At 45.1% G+C, this 19,152-nt stretch overlaps 1 protein-coding gene across 1 annotated transcript in view; it reads right to left on the minus strand.

Annotated features, from left to right (window-relative positions):
- Positions 1-19,152, minus strand: part of PLXNA4 (plexin A4) — a 443,819-nt gene that overhangs the window by 49,112 nt on the left and 375,555 nt on the right. Inside the window, exons 14-20 of the mRNA XM_009998100.1 lie at positions 18,393-18,529; positions 16,367-16,534; positions 10,658-10,751; positions 8,437-8,676; positions 7,626-7,772; positions 2,850-3,084; positions 2,295-2,437 (exon numbers count right to left, since the gene is read on the minus strand). Of these exons, the coding sequence (XP_009996402.1) occupies positions 2,295-2,437; positions 2,850-3,084; positions 7,626-7,772; positions 8,437-8,676; positions 10,658-10,751; positions 16,367-16,534; positions 18,393-18,529 (1,164 nt within the window). The remainder of the gene's footprint in view (positions 1-2,294; positions 2,438-2,849; positions 3,085-7,625; positions 7,773-8,436; positions 8,677-10,657; positions 10,752-16,366; positions 16,535-18,392; positions 18,530-19,152) is intronic.

Raw genomic sequence — 19,152 nt, forward strand, 5'->3', positions numbered from 1 at the left:
GAAGAATTAGATAGATGAAGTTGTGAGAGGACACCCTGTGCTGAGACCTGTCTTAAAGGTCCCACTGCAGCAGGCTTGGGAAGTGAGATGATTTGGAGACAGACAGGATAATAAATCTCTTAAGATATTTCTCAGCTGTGAGATGCTAGTGAACTAGTTTTTATACAGGGTCTCAACACTGGACCCTGGACTCCACAGTCCAAAGTGGCCTTTTACCAGAGTCCTTCTGGCTCTAGATGAAGACAGAGCCTAAATAGAGCACCCAAAACTCATTCCTCCATGTTCTAAATCTGTTCCAGCCATTAAAAATCTTTCCTGGAGAAAGGAGACTGTCAACACAGAGCAATACATGTCACTGAGGCATGTATGTATTAATAACCAACCAGTTTTGGTACTTTAATCCAAAAGAAGTTGGCACGTTTAGACAACCAAGAAATGCAAGACTTCTTAAAGAGTCATTACTTTTTCATTCTGGAAATTAAAGCATTTAACTCTTCTTGCATGCAGCAAATTAATTACTTAGCAAATAGCTTGAGACAACCAACCAACCACTACCTCCCATCCCACCAATAATTATTTTAAACTCATTTGCTTGAATATTAATATTGTCTAACCCTGGATTATTATGGAGAATTAAAAAAAAATAAATAAATAACAAGAAAAGCATTCTGTACTGAATCTAGAAGCAGTTAATTAGCAAATGAACTGGAAATAAGTAAGACCTGCTCACTGCAGGATCTATGCTAGGGCCTTTTTGCAATAAATAGCAAATCCTTCTTGGTGCTACAGAGAAGGGAGCAGAATGGGAACTGCTTTCCCTGATATGTTGGTAGCCAGAGACATTGACACTGAAAGAGCTGTTGAGGCTTTACAGAGGATTAAGGGAAAAATAATGAAAAGATTAATGCAATGAAAGGAAGAAGAGATCAAAGGTGGCAGATGGAAACATCAGCCCCCGTGCCTCTCTCTGTGTATCTACATATGGGAGCATCCATGCTAAAACCTCCATAGGGGTCAGATGCTGTTCTGTGGTCAGCTGGCTGAGGTTAATGAATATTGGGATTCAGATTGTCTCTGGGTATGATGAAAGGGTTTGTGTGTGTGTGTACACATACATGAGAGAGAGATTCATCACCCCTCATCCCTTGTGCTCATTTGGTGAAGCTGCTGAGCTCCTCTTCCTGAGGGAAAGCAGCTCCAGGCCCCTGTACCTGCACCCACAAGGCAAATAAATACAGGAGGCAACGTGTAAATCAGCCTCCTACCCAACCCCACATGTCCTGCTTGCTGACAGATCAAGTTTTTGTAATGGTTTTCTCCATGTAGTTTGATGAATTTTGGCTCTTCTGAAGCACCACAGACAAGCAGGCAGTTCTGATTACACAGCCAGCCAAACATGGTGTTGCCTGTGCCAGCTCCTGCTCCTTCTTTCTGCCAACTAACCCCAGTCTTGGCCCCCAGCAATCTCACCAGCCAGTGCCAGAACCTCTCTGAAGCTGAGAGCTTGCCAAGGGCTTTGCAGAGATCTCAGCCAATGACCTCCCTTGCCTTGGCCATGGTGTATCCCCTGCTTCTCTGGCCCAGGTGTCCCAAGAGCAGAGCTCATCCAGCTGCCAAAGCCTGAAGCAGTTTTGCAGCATGATCAGATCTCACCTAGTGTCCCATCAAACTCATTCTCACAGTGAGGCAAGGCAGGTAGCCTGCAGACCCCAACAGTGCTGGGCAGCATCTTGTTGTCCTCCCACTGCTGCAGTCAGGAGAGCTGGGATGGAGGAGGCAGATGTGGGCAGGATGTGGACAAACTGATGCTGTGGTTTTCTGCCCTCACTGAAAACCACAGAGTGCAGCAAAGGTGAAACTCCTTCAGTGACTGCAGGTTATTTCTACAGGTGTTGCCACAAAAAAAGGGTGAATGTCATGCAGAGCTGGAATGACACAGGCAAATATGCTGCTCTGCCATCCAGGTTTTTTTGGTTCCTAGTCCCTGCACAGCAGTAATTCATAAATCCAATCTAAAAACCAAAACCCAGCAGGATGAAGACCAAGGAGAAGTTTAATACAGTAGAACTAAAGCACACAAAGCTATGAGGCTCTTCCAAACACATGAATGGTCAAACAGAATTTAACATCTAAGACAGCAGCAATTATTTTCCCCTTTCAACCTGGATTTTTAATCAGGTGCTGATTTTCATTGCTGAATCATTGTAACCCATCACATCCCCACCACTACTACTGCATCTCTTGTATTCAGGGCAGAACAGGGAGGCATGAGAGGAGCAATGTTGATTTCTTACCTCCAGATCTCTCAGGACTGGGTGGTCTTCAATGCCAGGGAAAAGCACCCTCATGGTGTAGGTTCGGTAATCAAGGAAAGGGATCCCAGCTCCATCCAGATCACTTGTCAGCTCATGAATATCTGTCTGCAACTCTGCAAAGGCTGACACAAAACAAAGGGATGACCCATGTAGCACTGACAGTCCAGATCTCCCTCACCATGATGGGAAAGGCCCTCAGACCTACATGCCTGAGTCTGAGGTACAAGTGGAGAAGCAACACGTTGAGATGAAGAAAGTGGACAAGAACCGTCTCACCTTTCCTCTAACACAGTCTTTCCCCTGAGACATGTGCCAAGGATCTCTCTGGACTGTGAGCTAGCAAATGCAGTTAGGACAGGGTGGAGGAAGGCTGATCTCAGGGAAACAGGCAAAGTGAAAATAGATCCAGGCTTGAGCCACACCCACAGGATTCAACACTCCTTTCCCTTGTGGTATTTCAGCCCAAAGTTTTGTGGCTGGATATCTCTCTTCTACCCACATTGACAAAGCATCAGGCTTCCTTCCTCACCCTACCTTCTTTGCACTCCAGTGCCACCCTGGACTCCAGGTTGTCCATCTGCATCTGCAGGCGTTTGAGGGTGAGGTCACTCTCTCGGGATTTGCGCTTGTAGGCGATCAGCACGGCCACGATGAAGATGATGAGCAGGCCACCTGCCACTGCAATGCTGACAATAGCTGGCAAGCTGAGAGGGCTGTCTGGAGAGATGTAGACCATCCCTGGAGAAAACTCCATCCCTCCTACACGAGCCTAGAGGGGAAGCAGGAAAGAGCTGCAGCAAAACTGTTGAGCAAGCGGGAACACAGAGGAACTCCATCATCTCCTTTACTAAGGCTGAATTATGACCTCCTCTTGTTTACCAAGCTAAATAGATTGTGATGTATTTGGATAGAGAACAGCTTTAAATCACCTCAAATGTCATATAGAAACGCCTCTGTTGACAGAGTGACTGTGAACAAAAACTACAAAGCTTGTGGTGACACAAATCTCACCAGTCCCAACCCCCTGGCTGCATATAAGTTTGGGCTTTATTCTGGATTTTCTAGTCCCTATCCTGAAGAACTAGGTTATGCTGGACTGTCCTGACAACACTTAGTCCCAAAATGCACACAGGACACAGCTCGTGGTTATGATCTGATGGGTCGTAACCTCATGATGGGACAGGGGACACCTGACCCAGGCAGCTAACATGACAACAGTGGAAATGCACAAATCAGAGTCAAAATTTGCTTTTCAGCTGGAGAAAACTGCTTCTGGAAGCCACTGGGATATGAAAAAAAGGCCAAACACAAAAGGTACAGAACCTGCACCATACTTGTTACAGCCCTTCTCCTAGACACACATTGGCAGGCTGCCTGCAGGTGCTCACCAGCAACACAGGGAGCTGAACACTGATTTCTGTTCCCCATGCACTCCCAGAGGTTCCCAGAGCTTCTACCAGCCTCTGGAACAAACTGCTGTGTGAGGACCTTGCTTTGAACAGCTAGATAGAAACCCTTCAAGAGGCACTGCTGCAAGCCTAACAAAATGTTTGGCAGAAGCAAATCTGTTAGGAGTCCATTTTTACAACATGAACACCAATCCCAACTGTGATGTCTCAGGGTACTACTTGCTCAAGGCTACTACAACATTGTTCAAGGCTCTGAGTAGAGCAGGATGAGTTGGAGAAGCAGGGAAAAAAGCAGTGCTGACTCATTTGATGTATAACAAGAAGGCTTCTAGGACTGTGCAGTGGTAGGGGAACACTGGTTATTGAACCACAGAATCATAGAATGGTTTGGGTTGAAAGGGAGATCAGACATCATCTAGTTTCAAACCCCTGCCATGGGCAGGGGCACCTCCCACTAGACCAGGTGGCTCAAAGCCCCATCCAACCTGGCCTTCAACACTGCCAGGGATGGGGCATCCACATCTTCTCTGGGCAACCTGGAGCAGTGTCTCACCACCCTTGCAGGAAATAATTTGTTCCTACTACCTCATCTAAATCTTGCCTCTTTCAGTCTGAAACTGTAACCCCTCATTCTGTCACTTGATGACCTTGTCAGAAGTCCCTCCCCAGCTTTCCAGTAACCCCTTCAGGTACTGGAAGGTGCTCTATGTCTCCCTGGGGCCTTTTCTTCTCCAGGCTGAACAACACCAACTCTCTCAGTCTGTCTTGATAGCAGAGCTGCTCCAGCCCTCTGGTCATTTTGCAGTCCTCCTTTGGACTTGCTCCAAGAGCTTCATGTCCTTCTTGTGTTATAGGCCCCAGAACTGGACACAGCACTGCATGGGGAGTCTCATAAGAAGAGAAGAGCAGAGTGGTAGGAAACCTCCCTCAACTTGTTGGTCATGTTTACATTAACTTAAAGCTCAGAAGATGCCATGCAAAGAGCTTGAAGGATCATGACATGATGATGAGCCTCATCCCTTCACCCCAGCTGAGCTTTGTCATGGAAAGAAACATCAAGCCCTGCACAAAGTGCAAAGTCTTGTTGCCAGGCAGAAATGCAGCCAAGACCCCAGGCCAGTGAGCTTCCTCTGCAACTGGGACCACTGCAGCATGTAATTGAGGCTTTTCCTTCCTCCCTCATGAGGAGCTCTCCCTGACAATTCCAGGTGCCATGCCCTCCATCCCACCAGCTCTCAGTTAATCAGCCTGTCCCCAGCCTGCCTGCTCAAATGTTAATTCCAGCTGCTCTCACTCCTCACCACCACAGCCCTTCCTGGGGACATGAATCTCTGTGACTCCACCATCATTAATCTGGCTCCAGTTCCAACCTCTGAGATGATCTCTAGGACCAGCTGTAAGCTATTGCTGGCCAAAGCCACCTAGCTGTAACCCTTATGTCTTGGACAGGACAAAAATGGATGCCTGGAAATATCTAATTTCCATCCACAAGGTCCTTTCATACTGGGTTGGGATGGGCTCTGGAAAGGTAACAAAGTCTACAGTGAGAAACTGAAAAGGGAGTCCTGTGTCTTTCCATATGTAAGTGCCTACATGAGATACCAGCATCTTTCATACTGTGTTGGGATGGGCTCTGGAAAGGTAACCAAGTCTACAATGAGAAACTGAAAAGGGAGTCCTGTGTCTTCCCATATGTAAGTGCCTACATGAGATACCAGCAACCCTTCAGATATGTTCCACTTCTTCATTGCACACCTCCACCAGAGTTACTCATGCATCTTCCTCATGTGTCTTTCTTCTACTTGGAAAAGAGCTTATCTCTGATTTTTAGTCAATTTTTTTAAACATCATTCAGGCCTTTTAGTTCTTTTCTATTTTCTTTTCCCCCAAATACTTCAGTCTGTCACTGCATAAAAGAGAGCTGAACTAGAGCACAAACATGTTGACATCAATGTGTGCCATTGTCACTGTTCCCTTAGAAACAATCTCTGTGTTGTTATGATTCGTTCACTCTCATGGTCCTCTCTCATATCTAGGCCACCTCAGTTTGCAAGAAAAGGTTTGCTCAGCAGTTTACTCAAGGTCACACAGTAAATTATTGGCAGAAACAGGAGGAGGACCTGGGGGAGCTACCTGTCAATTACCCTGACCATCAAAGTGACATTCGTGTGAAACATGGGCACAAATTTAGCACCAACCCGAGCACCAGAGAGGCTGTGCCAGGCTGGAGGAGGCATTTCCCAGCCCAGCTGTCCCCTTGGTAAGCTCCAGATGCAAAGTCCATCCTTGAACACTGGCCTCCACCACAGGTGACCTTCTGTATTTGGTTCCCAGCCCAGACACTGTCAAAGTGTTGCCTCAGTGTTGGCAGTTGAGCAAAAAATCTGTAACTTATCCTAATACTTAGGCTTATTAGCAGACTTCAATGTGGTGATTTTCCCATGTTTTCAGCAGCATCTCTTGTTTGATCAGCATCCTCAAAAAGGGATTATTTTTTCCTCTATGGCTTCACTTAAGCTGTCCCAAGCTGCAGGAGCAGGGGAGTCTTCCCAATTAATAAGGGCTGACCAGATGTTCATCCTCCCTGATCCCCAGGGGTTGATTATTGCTCACCTGACTTGGAGTTTTCTCTCTCTCTGATTGGCTCTGTCCATCTCTGACTAACCATATGTTTAATTATATTCATGAAAATGACAGGGAACATATATTGCCTTGTTCAAAAGCTTTGGAATTCACACAGAGAAAATCTCTCACTTCATTACTGCTCCTCTTGGAGTGTCTTAATGTGCTTTACAATGAATCGAGAGCCACGGTTTATTTGCATGGCTGAAAAGGATTATTACCTCTATTTTCCAGATGATAAATTTTGGCACAGAGAAGTTAAGTAGGCAGTGTGAGGTCTCTCAGCAGCAGTCCCAAACGAGACCCAAAATGGTCACCAGAAGCTATTTTATAAAAGTCCCCAGAAAACTGTCTTTTTAAAGAACAGTTCAGTGTGTCTCCATCAACCTCTATGAGTCTCACTGCATTGAAATACCTAAATATGTGACAGACAGAGCTTTGGGAAGGCAACAGAGAGGTGGAAAAAAAGTTGATCACAAGGAACAAGAAACACTCATAATAGAATCATAGAATGGTTTGGGTTGGAAGGGACCTTCAAGATCAACTAGATCCAACCCCCCTGCATGGGCAGGGACACCTCCCACTAGACCAGGTTTCTCAGAGCCCCATCTAACCTGCCCTTCAACACAGCTCAGTACAACTCAGATGAGTTTGCTGAAGTGGTGTTTATAAAGCCATCAACACTGAGGATTGCAAATCTCTGAGAGGAAAGTAAAGAGTGAATAAATCAACAGTGAGTAGAGAAGCTCTCCCTGATGTAATCAGTTGGTCCATTTCTTACAGGTTCCAGGAAGGACATGCAGGAGTATACTAAGTTGTACAGCTAACAAAACATCGTAGTCTGGTCACAATAGAGTCCCTGTCTTGTATATTTTTTCTGCTACAAAAAGGTAAATTTTAGCCACCAGCATGTTAGTAATTGCTGGAGACTGTGCTGAATTTAACCAAGTATGAAATGTAGGGAACATGTTACCTATATGAGCATCTGGATATTGTACAGGCTGTAAAAAACAAAAGAGAGTTAAACTTTCCTGGAGGGTGTTATTATGAAATGTTTCTTACTGCCCATAGATACCTCCAGGTTACTCTTCCAGTCTTCTACTTCTCCAAGTTATTCTTGGTGGGGATATTATATCAAGAAGGGTCTCTAATGGTTATGGCATCTATGGAAGGCAAATAGTGATGCAAACTCCTGGGAGGTCTGATAGCTTTTCTGCAGTGATGTGCCCTCCCAATCCACCCAAGGAGGAAAGGCTGATGAGGTTCAAGCACCACTTACCATCACCTTGTGCCTTCCAATGAGGTTTGGGGACTCACACAGCAGCTGCACATCTGATACTGTCACTGCACAAGGCTTCTCACCAACCAAAACAGTGTAGTTCAGCTTGGCATTCCCTCCTGCCACTGGTGGGATCAAGTTCTTGCCCTGGATAGAAGGGAATATCACCCCCCCCAAAAAAACCCAAAACGTCAGGGAAGAGTCTGCCTTCCACCTCTTGTTTGTTCCTGTGACACAAGTTTTAACATTGCACTTGACATTCATGAATCACCATTTCCTAACACAGGGAGGAAAAGCCAATTTAGGAAGCCATGCAGAGGACATCAGGGTTGGCTACAGACTGTCATCAGTCCCAGCAGTCTGTCCTGCTCCCCTCTGCAACTAAATGAGAAACCTTGCATACAGATCTTACAGAAACAGACTCTCACAAAACATACTCAGGCAAGCAAAACAGACGCCTTTCCAAACATGCAGGAAGGTATTCTGCAACTCATTTCTTTGCACATACACCACAGGCAATTGCTGATGTAGAAATGTTCAATCATAAAATTCCTTCTCTGTATTGCTGGCCAGATTATAGAAATTCCAAAGGACTGGTGCAGTATTTAATCAGGGGTGAAAGGAAGGTCTTGAAAACCCAGGGAAAAATAGACTTGGGTATTTAATTGCCAGCCATGTTGCAGCAGTAGAAAATGTTCTTCTCTGGTGGGTACAAATTTGTACCCACAGCAATGGGTACAAATTGAGGCTGTACACAGGCAGCTGCAGCAGGAGTTCCTGTGTTTTAGTTATGGGTTGATCCCCATCTCACCTTCAGTATAATGGGGCTTCCTGGCTTCAGCTCCAAGATTCCTGAGGGATTAAAAACTTCAAAGATTGGGTTTGGGTAGTAGGTGAAGTTGGTTTTGTTGAGGATCAGCAGGGACTGAACGTTGTCAAGGATGAAGCCAAACTCTTCTGGACGCTCAGCAAGCTCAGACTGGTGACTGGGGTCAACAGCCAGTGCTGGAGCCTGGCAGGTCATCTCTGTGCTGTTCTGCACCTCACAGTTCTGGAGAAAGAAACCCAACACAAGGAGAGTTTATGGACATGCCCCCAGTTCTCCTGATCAGCAGACAACTCCCAGGGAAACACCAGCCTACCTACTGCTGGAGGACAGACAGACCTCCTTGGTTACTGTGAAACAGGCTGGTGCTCCACTGCTTCAAAACATCCCCCATATCCATCACGCAGTCAAGGCTGGGAAGGAATTAGGAAAGCTTTGCTGGAGCAGGGGTGTGAAGCAGTTTGCCTTCTGTGCCTCTCCCCTGAGGGAGCTCAGCCTCTGGGGTTGCCAGTATCAGCATCTTCCCCTAACCTTGCTTCCTTCTGGAAACAGAAAGTTCTTCCTTTTTCTGTACAGTAGAGATTCCTCAAAACCTCAGCATGATGCTGCAAACATCTCTCACACTCTGGGGATCCCCTCAAAAGTGTATGTGCAGGACATGCTCAGTTGTACCCAAGAGAGGCAGTGATGCCCCAAGCCTGGCAGTGTTTGAAAAGGTATTTGGACAATGCCCTTGACAACATGCTTTAACTTGACTGACCCTGAATTGTTCAGGCAGTTGGACTTGATGATCATTGTAGGCTCCTCACAACTGAAAAAGTCTGGCCTGGCCTGGCCTGGCCTATTCCTATTCCAATTCCTATTCTATTCTATTCTATTCCTATTCCAATTCCTATTCTATTCCAATTCCAATTCCTATTCTATTCCAATTCCAATTCTTATTCTATTCCAATTCCTATTCTATTCCAATTCCTATTCTATTCCAATTCCTATTCTATTCCAATTCCTATTCTATTCTATGCTATGCTATGCTATTCCAATTCCTATTGCATAATCAGTCAATCTTGCCAGTCAAGATTCACATCAGAGCCAGGAATGAGTTTCACTAGATCTTTCCTGAATTTGATGAGGTGTGAGAGGTGACAAAATCACTTTGGATTTGGTTTTATGTAGAGAGATATTAGTTGATGGCAGAGCTAGGATTAAGACCAAGATCTAAGTCTCCCAATCTGTAGACTGTAGGTAAAAATAAATCTAAGTCTTATTCCTGTGTTTCCTTCTTGGATCTACCACAGTTTCAGCATTGGTCATGTGGCAGAAGAGTATTTTCATGTCCTCAAAGTGCTTTGAGAACCTTGAGTGGAAAGTCCATGGATTAATCTTAAAACCTGAAAAATACAGAGGACCTGAACATTCTGCCCCTTCCCCAGTTAGTCCCTCTGCAGTTTTTGCTTTTGGAGCATCTTCTTCTGGGATGATCCCAGGAAATGCTGATAAACAGTCAGATGCTGTTTTCAGATGCTGTTGCATGACCCTGTCTCCCAACCTTCTGAAGATACTGGCAGATATTGCCTGTTCCTGAGTCTCCTAATTGGAGATGCTGAACTCACATATTTTACAACTCTAACTGGAGCTGCTCAGCAGCTGTTGGTAATTGGCTCCTTCCAAGTCAATTGTACTCTCAGGACTCAGTAAAACTCTTCTGGCTTCCACAGAGCTGCTTCTGATTCCTCAGTGGTCACTCAGAGTTGAGTGAGGCTGTAAATCCATCTTGTTAAACCTGGATATACTCTTGCAGGATCTTAAAGAGTCCAGGAATTGGGCACAGTGCTACCAAAAGTATTATTCACAGTCCCTTCAGATCCCAGCATGTCCAGTTCATAATTTTAATTTGGATCTACTTATGCCCATGCATGGCTGGTTTTACATAATAAAGCTGGTTATACACGGGTCAAGAGATGCCCTTGGGCCAACAGAAGAAACATTCTCAGCAGAAACCAGGAGCCAAACAACCCTTCATGATGCCTGACTCTGCTCCCTCTTTGGTCCAGTGCTCCTTCACAGACAGAGGATGGGGGAATCTTTCTGAAAGCAAGTAATTCTTTCTTTTCTGCATACAATGGGAGATTTCAACCTCCAAAACTGTTAGCAAGCCTCCATCATCACCTTGGACACATCCCCTCCCCAGCTCAGCAGCCATACTCACGTTGACATGTTCCTTTCCACCATGCTTTGCCCGGATCTGAGGGTTTTGGATCAGGTCTAGGTGGGTTCCCCACACTGCAATGGGTGTGTTGCCACTGGAGAAGAGGAGATGAAAGAAGTGCATGAAGATAGCTAAGAGATATCAGGACTGATTGCATCAGCTATGGGTAATCTGTACTCATAAATGTGATCAGAAGAGTGTCTGAGCATATCTCACAGTCTTGTCAGAAGGGAAGGAAAAAATAAATAATATTTTTTTATTCATAAGGGGAGGAATAATAATGATTTTAAAAAACACATGCTTGATAAAACTGACACATCAAGCAGCATCTGGGTGTTTTCCATTGTTGGGACTTAGCAATCACAAGCTTTGGTAATGAGAAGAGTGAGGCTCTTCAGAATGGTCCACAGACTATATGTCTTCTATCACTTAAGAAAAGGAGCCCAAAAAGCCTCACAGATAGTGTCTGTGCAAGCAGCTGCTGAGGATTCAGTGCTAACTTGACTGAGGACTGTAGTCCCTTCTTGCATGTTAAACCTGCTATAAAAACTCCATCCTGGAAAAGATTATGTCAGCTCAGTGAACACACTTCAGTGCTGCAAGGAACCTGGTCCTGCAGCATCAAGAGGACACAAAGCCAAAGTCATCAGCCTTGCTCTGTATAAGGTGTTTGCTTGGTTTCCATCTGGTGATCCAGGCAGGTAAGTTCTGCCATGTCTGTTAGATCCAACATGTGACAGAACAGGGATTTCCAGTCTATGTGTCCCTTTGCCCAGGCAAAGACTGAGGACAATCCATACAAACCATGGCCCTGCCTTTGGTAAACTTTCTCACTTTCTATAACATCTCTGTAAGCCCATTTTAAGATGGGGAGATGTAGATGGAGCCCTTCTTGTTTCCTTAATCACTGCCACTAGAAGGAAACAGATTTCAGAAACACCCTCCTTTCCTTTGCCTCTTCCAGCTGCAGAGAACAAAAGGGAGGGAGGAAGGAAACTGCAAAGGATCATTCCCAGGCTTCGGTAGGAGCTGATATGTTCATTGGTTTTGACCCTCCTGTTGAGAGGAAGGGTTCACCATAGGCAATGATCCCCAGTTTGGGATTGGTACAGCATTTCTTTTCCAGGGTGAGCTCTCCTTTTGCAGAACTGTGGCAGAGGCAACAGGATGCAAGGGCTTTCAGGAACACCCTCCTTTCCTTTCCTTTGCCTCTTCCAGCTGCAGGGAGCAAAAGGGAGGGAGGAAGGAAACTGCAAAGAATCATTCCCAGGCTTCAGTAGGAACTGATGTGTTCATTGGTTTTAACCCTCTTGTTGAGAGGAAGGGTTCACCATAGGCAACGGTCCCCAGTTTGGGGTTGGAACAGCATTTCTTTTCCAGGATGAGCTCTCCTTTTGTAGAACTGTGGCAGAGGCAACAGGATGCAAGGGCTGAAGTGAAAGACTTATCCAAGAAAGCAAACCCCTCAGCTGTCAGGGCTCACACAGCCAGGGCAGGATGAGGGGTATTCCCAGGGTGAGGGGTATTCTCAGCTTCAGCACCTGCCTCTGGATCTCCCCTTGGAAACTATCCAGCCTGCAGTTGATTTCCTGGAGTGCTCTGCTGAGAAGGGGAGGGCAGGCCATGTGGAAATGAGTGGGATTGGAAAAAAAAAAGCTCAGGATCCCTTTCCTGCCTCCAGATAAACCTACACATACATGAAAGAAACATGTGCATTATAAATGAGAAAACACCACAGAATAAACACACCGTAAGAAGCCTGTATTGGCCGACTGATCCCCCCCGGTTCTGACCTTTGTTTTCCATGTTTCTCATTTATCTCCCATCATTAATCAGAAGAGGCAGGTGGGAATGAAAGCACATACACATCTCTGCTCAGCAATGTAGCTATCAGGTTTCTGTCAGCTGGACACAGTCAGCTCAGACTGTGCTTCAGTCCCTCTAGTTACACCACAATGATAAACCCAAGGGCCAGGACACCAGCTCAGGCACTGCCTGGTGACCATAGATGCTGCTAAGCTGCTAACAGAACCCCAGGCAAAGCTTGGTCATGGTTCAAGGGATAACAAGGGCCAGGAAATGCTCCCAACAAGCAGGATAGAGGAAACTAAATTTCCTATGAAGGAGCAAAGATCATTGGTGGTGGTGTGGATGAGGGTTATGCATGATCACTGGTTTCAGGACCAAAGAGGAAACCTGGATTAAATACTTACTAGTTTAAACCCAGCCTGTGTAACCAAGAAACCTGCACATATGGAGTCATGAGCATTGAGCTCTGCTAAAGAACATTGTTACAACCATATCTTTTGGAAGGTGCTTCTGTGACACTTCTCTGAAAGTTCCTTATGGTCTTTCCTTCAATAAGTACCAGTACAGACTGTTCCATAGTTAGGAAAACACTGACCTTGAGTTTTGCAAAGTACCTCGAGTTCTTGTTCTCTGAAACCATCAGTTGTGATGGGAAATTTCTAATGTGAAATTTTATGGGGCAAAGGCACATTTTGCCATTTCCATAAGTTCTGCTTGGATAGTTGAGTTCTCTTGAATGCACAGAGGCTCACTTCTGAAGTCATACATCCACTTACAAGAGAGCTCCCCCTCCTTGCCTTACAGAAAAAATACTCTCTCCCCAAAATTCAGTATCACATGAAGTATTCCTGATATCACCCAGAGAGAGCTCACTCACCAAAAACCAGAAGAGAAGTGTGTAAACTAAATTGTTCTTTCTCCACAGATCTGGTTCTTCTGGATTTTTGGCTGTGAGCCTTTCTAATTTTTATTATTATTTAATATTATTATGAATCTCTGCTGATTCAAACTAGAAGAGATTTTGTATCTTTACTCAGCTGAAAGTTTTATGTGTTCCAGTGGTATCAAATATGTGTGCCTGTGTACAGACATACAAGTGTGTCTATATATGCATAAATCTTTTTATTTAATCAGTCAAGTCTGTGCACACAGTTTTAAACCCACATGTTAAATATTCTGTGTTTGGTTAGGAAACTGAGCTTGCAGGCTCAGGCCACAGTTACTAAGCACCAGATCAGAGAGGGGTCATTTCTCTGAAAAATCAAAAAAAGCCCAAGTAGTCGTGTTTGCTGAGGACATGAAATCATCCCCTAACCCACTCCCAGCTTGCAAATCAAGTAAATAAAACTGTTGTTTGCTTTTGCATGAAAACCACCTGCCTTTTGTGTCTGGAAGCTAATGGTGGTCATGGCCACTTCTCACCCAGATCAGATGAGAGCTCAGAGTCACCCTGCTGCCCAGCAAAGTACCAGAGGTGCCAAGACTACCAGTTTTCTCAATTTCACTCTTGCCTTTCCCAAAAGCTGTGAGAATCCTTTTCTGTCTGCTGACTCAGAAAATTCCTGGATGTAACTCAAATCAAACCCAGATCAAAAGTATTAATGACGCCTCATAAAATTCTAGTTACTTGCCAGCCCAGCATGACTCCTTCTTTTTTTATTATTATTTTTTGGCTATGGGAGTAAATTAGCAGTAATCTTTTCTTTATTGTCTTGGAAAATGGCACTTGAGAAGGTTTTAAGCCAGGCTTGGTATATTAATTCACTAATTTTGCAAAGCTGGTTTGATAGCAATCACCTCTCTCTCCAAACAACTTAGCCCCACAGTCAGGAGTGAGGAATCAGAAGCACAGTGGATTTGCTGCAATGAATCCCACAATATAACGAACATTGAGGAGCAGCCTCAATCTATCTCAAGATCCATGTATCTTGACTGACATTTCTTGCTTGATTCTCAGGACTGGAGTTGGCTGCACCCGGGTCTCTGTGGAGGCTTTATTCTAATGCTTCTCTCTGTTATAACCTGCTGGAAACAGCTCCACAATTAACATTTGTAGTGCTTAAAACTGTCCCAGACACCCTGAACCACAGTGGTAATCCTGAATATTGCATCTTCTCCCTCTGCACCCTCCTCCAGGATTATGCACCTTTGAATAAGTACACAAGAAAGAGGATGAAAGCAAGTAGGTCTGATGAAAATTGGGCATCTGTTAATGCTCAAGTGGTTGCTTTCTGATTTCAGAGACACTGAAGAGAGGAAAAGGTACAGGTTGCACCCGAATGATGAGACAAGTAGAGTCCCTGGCATCCATCCCAGCTGCTACACACCCTGCAACTAAGCTGGCAAGCACTAAACAAGCCCCTCTTCTTAATCTCCATTATGCTGGGAGGTGGGATGGGAGATCCAAGGCAGTAAACAATGGGATGGGGAGTCTCTCATCCCCAGGCTGGGCAAAACTTTGCCAATACACCTAAAGCAACTCCTTGGCTGCTGCTTTATCACTTGCTGGCAGGTTGATCATAGAAAACAAGGAGCAAACAGGCTCTGGAGAACTCCCCTCCCAGCCAAGACCTGAGGCCAGGTAGAAGGAAGTCCCCATGCTGCAGCTTTCCTGGGGATATTAGGGAATTCACTCTCCTAAACTGTCAATCTTGCACCATTTAACTGACACTGAACTCACTTTAAAAAGGAAAAAAAGTAAAGTGATTTCTTATTTCACTGATAAGCTGAGCTCTGACTGAATATCAAACCCCCAAACGGAAAATCCAGACACTAAAATTCAAGCCTAAAGTGCAAAGATTCAATCCGGCTAAATCAGTAAATTCCCTCATGGTAATTAAAGGCACTAATTGATTTGTGAAAACATCTTCTGGTTGGGAGCTGAACTGGGGGATTTACAAGCCCTGCTCCTAATCCCCAGACACTCCAATCAGTCCAGTTTGACAGGGAAGCAGAGAGCTGTCGTGGATGAATGAGAGGAGACTGCGATTTCTTATTTTATATCTTTTCAAGGAAATTCCAGTGCATTTAATGACCATTTTTTCTCTTTCTGAGGCCATTTCTGCAGGTTTCTGAAAGCATTTCAGTGAGAGTTGTGAGTTTGGATGCTTTCCACAACCAGGGCATGTGAAATCTCTGAATTGACTAAAGGAACATCAAAGGGGTGAAGAGAAAAAAGAATGTCTAACAAGGAGGAAGGTTGTTTGATAGGACAGGGACCAAGGCTCCTTTTGTGCTTCATCTCAGGAGACAGCCCTTGGGGCTTTCAGGCATGATGGCTGAAGATGTTTATTCCTAACCCAGCCCATCCATGAAGGCTGCGGGAAAGGCAAGAACCCAGGGGAGATTCACTTCTCTAAGCACAGTTATGGTATTTTTGCCTGGTTTCAAGAGATCAGTGACTAGTCCTGCTCCCATGTAAAGCTGTGAACACAGCCCAGTGGGGTCCAAAACAGTCACAACCAAAAACAGTAGGAATTGCAACTTTTCAGGATACAACTGCATAGTTTAATCAGCCCCAGTGACCTGTAACATTACTCAAACAGGGACCATCCTGATGCTGGAGATGAAGAGTGGGTTTCAGTAGAGGGAGAAAGCTTCAACACTAGGTTGGAGACTTGCTGCACCTACCTTTGTAATTAAAGCATGAAGCACAGACACACACTGAGCATCCAAAGTGTTACAACAAATACACAATTCATGCTTGGCCTTTAGTCTTTCCTGTGGAAAGAGCACCAGCCCTCATAGTCTTGGGCTCTGGGAAACAGCTCTGCACAAATCTGTTTCTTAGTGAACTCAATGCATGGAAAACCCTTTCCTGTATCAAGGACCAACATGAACACACTAGTGCTGCTTTACAAAACCCTGGGAGGTGGAAGAAGTTGTCCATGGGACACTTACCTGAAGATGCTCCACTCAGGCTCGATCCTCAGGATGGTTGGATCCTCTACATATTCATACTGCAATTCCTGATGTATCTTGGCCTTGTCCACTCTTACAGACACCTTCACCTTCTCAAAACCTTCATCTGAGGCAGTGGTGTTACAGACAATGTGCTTGGTGGATCTCCTGTGAGAGAAGCATGTAACTGTAAACCAGGTGTTACCAGCAGCAAAACAAATGGTGCCAAAAAGAGCCCAGCAATCTCCTCTTATGTCCTGTGACCTTAACCTATGCACTGTGAAATGCTGAAACTCACTGGTACAGGAATATGCTGAATAATAGGACACATTTACCTGAGGAAGTGACATTGCCTTTAATAAAACCACAGTAGCCATCGTTTCTCAAGTCTCAGAGTGAGACCTGAACCCCAAGTCCAAAACCAGACCTCTTTCCAGAAGTATTTCTGTGTGATTAAATCCATTTAATCACATGCAGACCATATGCTGCAGCAGCTCATAAAAAGGGGTGTTTGCACCTCAGCTTTCCAGTCTGGGATAATAAAGTTTACTTTGCACTAGGGCTGTTAAGCCTTGTTTAAGTGCAATTTGCAACAAGCCTGAGACCTTTGCATGGAAGGTGCTAATATAGTGAGAAGCATTTTATGGTTGTACTCAAAGACTATTCTGCAGAAACCTTTCCTTTTGGGCAGGACTCAAAACCAGCTCCAGGTCTGAATTTTCCAGTGGGTCTTACCTTCCCATAAGGAGCCAAAAAATCTAGGCTCTAAACATCCTGAGTCTCCCAGTCTTGTGATTTGTGATTCAGCCTTATCTTAGACCAAGCAGGCTTCATCCTTCCCTTGCAGCATGGCACTCCCCTTCACTGCCTGCAACCACCAGGTCCTCTCTGAATCCCCCTGAAAGACCATCCTCAGCCCCTCCTACAACTCCCCAGCCTCTTCATTAAACATCTCCAAGCAGCTGTGGCTCCCACTTGGCCTTTTAAATCACAAGCTGTGACTTCACCCTCCTGAATGAAAGAAGCTGAATCACAGACATTGAATCACACCATGGGCAGGAAAGGCAGCTAAACAGGATCCCCACCACCAGGAGAGGGAAGGGCACTGCCCCAAGACAGGTCTCCTGTAAACAACCCCTTCTTCTTCCAAGAACACACTGGGAGAAATGTGACAACTTCATTTTCAGCCTCCACTAATATTGGCAGTAAAATGTGTTGCACTGGGTAGTTTTGAGCTGTGGGAGCCCCTGGGAATGGGATTCAGGCTCATTCCCACAGGGATCAGGGAACATTCAGCAGGTAACACTGACATTAAGCCTCTCTGAACTGCAATTGATCAGAAGCCAACTCAGAGCTGAAATGCTGCAAATCATCCCTATCTTAGCACTACAGGACTACTCTGGGATAAAAGGGAAGTGTTTTAATGCTCAGAAATGATGTTGTCAGATTTTCTTTGCCACCTCTGCTAACTCAGGGACGTGAAAATGAATCTTTTAAATGACATGCTCCCAGAGCAAGCAGCAAAACATGGGACCATGGAGAATTGTAGTGAAATTTGACAGAGATCCATGCAAAAAAGCACATAAAATATCAATCAAAAGAACGAACGAAATCCTATTCTGCCATCCCAAAACATGCACAATAAGGTTGTGTGTGATGCAGAACATAAAAAGCCCATTGCAGAATAGAGGTGGCCACAGGAAAAAGAGGCACATGAGCAATCAGGTGTCATGGAATCCTAGAATGGTTTGGGTTGGAAAAGACCTTTAAGATCATCAAATCCAACCATTAACTTAACTCTACCAAGTCCACTGCTAAACCATGTCCCCAAGCACCATATCTACACGAATTTTAGACACATCCAAGGATGTTGACTCCACCACTTCCCTGGGCAGCCTGTTCCTGTGCTTGATAACCCTTTCTGTGAAGAAAGTGTCTGGGCTACAGAAGACACCTCTCTTGGTAGACAATAATTGCTCACATCTTTCAGACTCGGGCACGTAGAGTAGGAAGGACTCATCTGTACCTGTAGAAGAGGCAGGGTTGTCGCCCAAAGGTCACGATGACATTGCTGCCAGCATTAAGGTTGTTGCCTGTAATTGTCACCTGGGTGCCACCTGACACTGGTCCCCTCTTCGGCTTGAGATCAGAGAGTGTCAGAGTCTGTGAAGGCAAAGGATCATGTTGAAAACAGCAGAAGAGCACAGGTACCTTCCCTCTTTCAGTTTAGGGATGGAGAGGTAGGAACTCCCATGGGTTAATCATGTGTTAGCTGGACTTCAGAAAATGACCACATCTTCTGGCCAATTGAAGAGTCTAGAATGACACCAATTGCTATCATAGACACATGCTTGGATGCCAGGTTTGGTGGGATGAGTTCAGACCTAACTAGTCTGTTCACCTCACCCCTACAAAGTCAGACCTGGCCTTGTACCTGCTCAGAAAGACTCTGCTTGCAAAGTCCACATCTGGAACAGCTGGAGCCCCAGGGTCTTCCATCTCCGCTGCTTGTTTGACACAGCTCAGGTGTCTTTTTTGCCGTTGTGCAACACCACCTCTGCAAGACACCCAGGTCTTGAGCTTGCTGACTGGATCTTAATGAGGACTCTATCTACAAGGTGTGGAGCTCACAAGTGATTAAAATGATCAGGCCTTGAAGAGATTCCTTGAAAGCCTGTGGTTCTGAGAAAGGAACAGAACCTGTTGTGTAGCTCCAAAGAGATGCCTAAAAAGTCCCCTTCTGCTCATGGGCTTTTCCCCTGGAAAAGGAAGAGCTGTGGTTCAGC

This window comes from Chaetura pelagica, unplaced genomic scaffold, assembly GCF_000747805.2.
Source record: "Chaetura pelagica isolate M959 unplaced genomic scaffold, ChaPel_1.0 scaffold224, whole genome shotgun sequence".
In the NCBI taxonomy this organism is placed as follows: domain Eukaryota; kingdom Metazoa; phylum Chordata; class Aves; order Apodiformes; family Apodidae; genus Chaetura; species Chaetura pelagica.